General features: G+C 34.0%; 1 protein-coding gene across 1 annotated transcript; it reads right to left on the reverse strand.

The window, feature by feature from the left end:
• Positions 1–3,998: 3,998 nt before the first annotated feature.
• On the reverse strand, positions 3,999–4,973 carry LOC120076261. Its single transcript, XM_039030030.1, has one exon. The coding sequence runs from the start codon at positions 4,971–4,973 to the stop codon at positions 3,999–4,001; it is 975 nt and encodes a 324-aa protein (XP_038885958.1).
• Positions 4,974–7,549: the final 2,576 nt, after the last annotated feature.

Genomic DNA, 7,549 nt, shown 5'->3' on the forward strand with positions numbered 1-7,549 from the left:
AGCTGTTGCTATACCATTCCTTTGATTTTCCAGAGACCCAGAGGCATGAGGTAGTCTACGTCGACACAGTGGAGGAGCAGGAACCACTTCTGGAAAATTCGTGTCCATGTATGACTATGGAATTTTCAATTTCTGAACTTACTAATAGTACTCTTCAGTCTCAGCAGGATGTTCAAGCTTGGCTACAAGGATTGATCACCCATGTTGCCCAGTTAATTGAGGCCATGCAGAGACTGGAGAGAACACTAGAGTAATCCATCGTTGTTACCTCGGAAGCCAAGTTCCTTGCGGAGTGCTACTACTTCAGTGATGATGAGGACGTCACTTCATGCTTGCCAGTTTGTGAGGTTAAGGAGAATGTTGAGCCTAAATCTGATGAGATCAAGGTGATAGAGTTGAAGTCAAAAGACCTTGCCCTATTCTAACTTCTGGTATTTTGTATATATTCGAGTATTGTTTCTCTAGTCCTCACGAGTCTGTTGAGTCTTTTATTTTTTTCAACTCTTTTAGGTCATTTAGTCTTTTGATTCTTTCTTTTTACCTTTTTTTCCATATTCTAAAAAACTAAAATTCGACCTGTCTAATTCTCTTCAAAAGATAAGAAGCCTTATAGCCTTATCGGGCTATATTGACTCATCCAGGAAAGGACCAAAGAAATATAAGAATTTCTTTGTGCCTTGACAGGGGTCAGGTCACGTCGAGCAATCTACGTTAAAAAATTGCCCTTCCAAGAAGAAGCCAGGTGAAAAAAAATTACTGCTTTCTTTATTTGTTTTGTAGATTAGGTTTCTTTTTTTTTCTTTTTTTTTTTTTTTTATGTAGATGTTATATTTCTTTAGTAACTGCAGAATGTGTTCTTGTTGCTATTTTTACAGATTGTGTTGTAGGGATGACCTTAAAGAGAAGAGAGCATCTTTTTGGAAGACGAGCCTACTACAACTACCATCTAGTGTGCGACATTGTTATCAAGGGAGGTTTTCTGTTCTCTTGTCTTTATTTTATTATTGAGCTTTACTTGAGGTACATTGGGGACAATATATCATCTTAAGTTGGGGGTGGGGTACTCGTTAGGTGGTATCCTTGTGTGCTTTGATTGCCTTGCTTGCTATTTGCTCTGTTGTTATCATGATAGTTTATGACGCACTCTTCCTATGATAAAATTTATATGAAAGAACATTAGGAAAGCATGATCATGATTTTTAGCCCAATTTAAAAAATGTTTCTTATCTCTCATGCATCTTTAAGTCATTGTTTTGTGAAATTAAATCTTGCATGCTTAGAATTGGGTTATCAAGTTTGTACTTCTGTTGTTAGCCCGAAAGGTTCACCCTTGACTTATGAGTAATTATGCTTGTTTTGGAGCAAAACTAGACATAGTGGATAAAATAGGGCCTACTATGAATTAAAAAATAAAAATAAAGAAAAGCAAATTAGTTGCAATTCTGAAAAAAAATAGAAAAAAGCATAAAAAAAAATTTTTGTGTGTGTGTGCATGGATAGAGGTGAAAAGAGTTACCTCCGTTGTGTCTAGTTAGAGCCCACGAGAAAAGAATGATAGGTTCCCAGCAGTGGGGTGTGAAAGCTAGCCCTCTACGTAAAATAAATGTCCGTTATATTTTGTGTGTGTGTTTAGGCACCTTGTCTTAGTGTTGCCCTCTTTTTTACAAGTGTGGTATGTCCAAGGTCGATAATTGAGCTAGTGTAGGGGGAAAATGGGATGAGGATCTTATAAAACTTTTTGGGGCCATGCAAGCGTAACTAGCAAAAGGGCTATATGGACTCAAACCGTAGACCTTCTCGCTCACTCATGCATGAATAGATTACGGACGACGGTAAACTTGATCACACAAAGCCTAAGTTGAAACTAAAGAGGAAGCTATACGTGAGTCACTGAAGAGGGAGTCTATTAGATAAGTACTTTCGTTGTAATTGCTAAACTCTTTATAGTAAAGTTTCGTTCCACCAGGCACACTACCCCCCAGGTGTAGGTGTTTTTACACCAACTGGGTGACCAATCTATGTGTCGTTATTTTTTTCTTTTCTTTTTCATGTTTCCCTATTTTCATACATATTCTCTGTGACATCGTGATTGATATTGTATTTTGTGATGAGATCCACCTAATTTTTCAATTGGTATCAAAGCGGGTTGACTACTAGTTCATTGAGTATTCACCGGAGTCAATCAAGGAAGGTGGATCAACTACTCGTCCTCGTGTTTTAGATGGAATGCATTACTTTTATTGAAAATTTCAAATGATTGGTTTTCTCAAATCTAATGCTAGTAAGTCATAAAGGTTGTTGTGACTGGATGGTCGCCTCCTCAAGTTGCTGATAAGAATGTGGAGTTATCAGTCCAAAACCTGAAAGAGATTGGACAGAGGTTGAAGATGAAGCATCATTAGAAAACTCTCGTGCCTTGAATGCAATCTTCAATGGAGTGGATAAAGACGTATTCAGATTGATCAATACTTGTGTTTCAGCAAATTAGGCTTGGGATATACTTGTTATTGCTCATGAAGAATCATCTAAGGTGAAGATGTCAAGGTTGCAGCTCCTAATTATCAAATTTGAATGTCTGAAGATTCTTGATGATGAAACTATTAGAGAGTTTAACATGCATTTTCTAGACATTGCCAATGAATCTTTTGCCCTCGGAGAGAAAATTTTAGAGGAGAAGCTTGTGTGAACAGTTTTGCACTCCTTACCTAAAATATTTAATATGAAGGTTACAGCTATTGAAGAGACCCATGATATTGCCAACATGAAAGTTGATGAACTATTTTGATCTCTTCGAACATTTGAAATGTCCCCTTGAAGGTCAACCTAAGAAGAAGTTCAAGGGAATTGCAATATAACCCTAACTGAGCAATGAAAGTTCTAAGAGTAAGAACAAAGAAATTGATAAAAATCTTGCTGAATCAATTTTCTTTATGACAAAGTAGTTTGGCAAAGCTCTTAGACGACAAGACAAACATTCAGTATCTCGTGGAAACTATGTGTCCTCCCATGTCAAGGACATTAGTAACAACAGCAATAACTTTGATCCAAAAGCTCTCGGAAGTTCCTACAAAGAGGATAGAAAGTGAAAAAGAAACCGACAGTAGTCAAGGTGTCAAAGGAAAAAGTTTTAGATGTTGAGAATTTGAGGGGTTTGTGCACTTTCAAAATGAATGTCCAAACTTTCTAAGAAGGCAAAATAAAGAATATTGTGCTATCCTATTAGATGATGAAATTGAGTCAAGTAATGACTCTAATGAGGAAGTTCAAGCTCTTATGGGAAGTCTTTCTCTCGAATGTTCTAATGTGATTGATTATTCTAATGAATATGTTCTTTAATTTTTAGATTTAATTTGTTCAAGAGCTTTAATTTGTTCAATATGTTCTTTAATTTTTAAATTTTATAAACGTTTAGTTTTTTCTTTTTGAGAGAATGAATGTTTAACTCTTGAAAAATAATACATTATCTCTAAACAATTTTATTTTCTTAAATTTAAGAGATCATGTAACTATAACTTTTTTATGGATAACCTAAAATGTAGGTAAATATAACTCAAAAAGACTATTTAGAATTTTTCAACCCAGAGTTACTAAGGGTTAGTTGATATAGTTTATTAATATTATTTTCATCCAATAGGAATAACAATGGATAAATGTTAGATTTTATGAATGTTTAATGTTTTTTCCAACCAAAAGTCGATTTTGTATCTAAATCATTCCTTTTTTCTCAATTATCCTTTAAAATGTGAAGAAGATGTAGTTAGTTGGTTGTGTTTTTAGATAACATCATGAAAACACACCAATCTTTCTTTTAGAGAAAATAAACAAAAATTCAAAATACTGAAAATTAGAACAAAATGGTCGTCTAATAGAACCTTGAAATTAAAACTAATGTTTGAACCAAGATTTCAAATAACATAAACGAATTCATCTAAAAACTTAACAAACTATTAATAAACAGTTAAATCATTCAGATAATTTTATATATATTACATAAAATGTCACACTAGGAGGCTCTCAGTCTCGACTTGAACATCATTAGCCTTTAACGACACATAAATTTCAACGAGACTTGAGAAATCTGACATGTCGATATCCTCACGATGGTACAATTTGCAAACAAAATACAATATCGTCAGCACAACAACCTTGTACAACAAGAAATGGATAAACAACACGAGACAAAAAATCCCCAGAACACTCTTACTGATCATCCCCAACAAAGCCCCACAAACTACCACTTGAAAAAATATAAGGATTGTTGCAGCCACCATCTTCCCTCGAAATAGCCTTTGGCTTTTCATTAACGCTTTAAACCCATACGACTCTTCCAATACAGAAACAATCTTCGATAACATCCATATTGTGCTTAAATACAATGATCCCACCATATACATCACCATAAACACAATTAATATCGAAGCTTTGATGTGCCAATAAAACCTATATCTAAAGATGATCACTCGAAATATCAAAAGAAGAACACAAGCTGCCACCGAATCGTATGTGAAAGAGAATCCTAAAGAATAAAACGATGTGATCATAACTCGCTTCCAAACCTTGGTTACAACTTTCAAGCTTCGTGTGAAAGAAACTTTTTCGTTGTCGTCGGTGTATATACAGGCTACAACATGGGTTACGACGGAGGTAGAAGGGATAGAAATGATGGTGAGAAAGATGCTGTAGACGATGATGAAAAGCGAAAAATAGGCCAATTCGTATGACATGACGAGATCAGAAAGGTTGACAAATCTTGGAGGACCCTTTTGGGATTTGGTTTGAGTTATTTGGAAGAGGATTTTTTGAGCCATATGATTTGAAATGTGGATGTAAGCCAAGAAGAAAAGGGATAGAGGGAAGATTAAGAATAGAGTGATTTGAGAAAAGATTTTTCTCCATGTGTAGATGATCTTGTAGGCTTCTTGGAGAATGCCAAAGATCCCAAGGAATTGCATCTTTTCAAGTTTTACTTCCATTTCTGGTTTCATCTCTTCTCTGGCTGTGGAGATGGAAGATTGAAGATATGAAGGAGATTGTACTTAAAAGAAGAGTGGACTTTATTTTATATATTGTTGACTTTGAAAAAAAAAACATTTTTTATTTGATTATAGAAATTGAATATTTGATTTAACACCCAATCTTCTCATTGGCTAGGTAGTGAAGAATTAGTAAACAAATAATGACAGTAAATTTTTTAATTAAAAAGTGGAACATTGAACTTGTCAACCACAAAAATGTCATTGAATGAATAATATTATGTTTGGATTAAAATATACTTGGATCTCTAAAAGTTTAGTCTTGTTTTAAAATATCATTATTTCAATATCTATGTAAACCCATGTCAAGTTGTAGAGAATAATTGGTTTGGTTTTTAAGGTTGTTTTGTTGTCCAATGGAACAAGTAGATAACGTGACCTTCGACATTTATATTAGTGTGTTCATGTAAGTATATATGGATTGAAGTTACATAAATTTGCTAAGGTATGTGATAGGTGACGCAAGTATGTTACTTAGGACCCATCATATTCTATTACAACTTGACCAATTCGACAGATTTAGATGAGCAATTTTTCAAAGGGCTGCTGCAAATATAGCTAGCTATCAAGTTCAAAATATTAGCAACATGCAATTTTTTTTTTTTTTTGCAGATATGGTAAAATTTATATTAAGCTCTTGAAGTCTATCGATGATAGACTATATCGATAGTAGAAGTCAATCAACGATAGAGTCAATCACTAACAGGAAGACTATCAATGATAGAATCTATCATTGATAATTTTTTCTAAAAATATTGATTTACACTTAACTATTAGTCTTGAAAGAGCAACCTGTTGTATTTATCCTTTTTCAAATTTATCTAAACGTGATTTAGGCATTATCATTGATAAATTTAAGATCATACCTTGCATTAAAAAATGAGATAATATTGTTTGGGATCCACATTGCAAAATTTAATTAGGGAGTTCACAGTATTTATAGATAGTTGAGCTACTTCTTTCATTATCAATTGGTTTAGAGATGGAATCCCATTTTACCTAGTATGGTATTAGAGCTCATGAAGCATAGATGGTCATTCGGTTTAAAAACAGAAATGAGTTTGATCTAAGAATGATTAACCAAAAGAGGCTCCATGTTGAGAATTTCAAATTGGAAAAATTAAGTTACCGCTCACAGTCTTATTGCCAAATTGGAAATCATGTTATTGAATAAGTTCTTAATGCTATACTAAACTAGTAGATAAGGATAACCTTTCCAAAAAAAAAAAAAAAGCTTTCAACTATCTATGTGGATTTCTTTGTGGTCTTAGGTATACAATGTGAAGATAAAAAGGACTCTCGTTTCTCTTTGAGAAAGCCGCAAAACAAGAACATGGCGATGGATTCCTGTTGATTGCTAGGTGAAAATGTCGGGCCGCTGCAGCAGGATTATAGGATTGAAGGACAAGAGCGCCACAGTTCTAGACTATTTTTGGAAAAGTCATGAACTATTTTGGAAAGTTTCTTCTATATATTCTAGGGTTTTGACTGGCCACAATCATCCCAAGATTTCGAGTTTTAGAGGCTCAAAGAGGGTGTTTCGAGCAAAGTACCATGTTCTTGTGATATTGAGATGTTTAAGTCTATAATCTAAGCACCAGTTTATTATCTTTCAACAAGAAACTTTTCTCATGCTAACTTAGTTGAGTACTAATCTTTTGAAACCAAAATAAGAAGCAATGTATTAATTAAAGTCATAAACAATTTTCATTATCAATCTATCTATTTTCATGAAAGACTAATAATGATTTGTTGTCCTAGGTGATAAAATCTTCACGTCAATAATCACAATACACTCAAATATAACAGTCGATAATAATTCAAGAGTCAGGAGAGATAGAATGTTGAAGCTTGAAAATCCTTCAGTCGTTTACCAAAAAGATGCACGATCGTGTAGACAATGCACCAAGAACTAAACGATAGTTTAATTAAGTAAACGATTGGAAGAATCGTTAAATGATCATATAGACGACAGTTGACTGAAGCTAGACAATCATATAGATGATTGAGCGCGGAGTTAAATGATCGTGTACATGATGCGATAGGAACTACACAATCGTGTAAATGATACCTTAGCAAAATCTAAACGATCGTAGAGGTAAGAAGAAAAGACACAGAAGTTTAAATGGTTCAACCAAAGGCTTATGTCTACTGTATAAATTGGGAGGTTTTCTTTTATTATTCTTCAAAGTTTTACATAACGAATGCCTTGATCTCTCGATTTCTTATTCACTCTTAAATTAATCTCATATTCGATTTCATTTATATATGTGCTGGTGATTCTGTCAATGATGAAGCTCTGGTGGTTACAACATTTAACAGAAAGAGACCGACAACTGTTCAACTACTAGTTGTACTATTCTACTTCTTGATTTCGAGTCTTTCTGTAATAATCTCTACCTTTGTAAGAATCCAGAGTTCCTTCCCTCTTTGCTTCACTAAACTTACTTGAGCTTACTTTTTTCAGGTAACTCGGTGCAAGCATCTATCAAGCTTGTTTAATGAAACAATTTTGG

The sequence above is a fragment of the Benincasa hispida genome, chromosome 4 (assembly GCF_009727055.1).
Source record: "Benincasa hispida cultivar B227 chromosome 4, ASM972705v1, whole genome shotgun sequence".
NCBI classification, from domain to species: domain Eukaryota; kingdom Viridiplantae; phylum Streptophyta; class Magnoliopsida; order Cucurbitales; family Cucurbitaceae; genus Benincasa; species Benincasa hispida.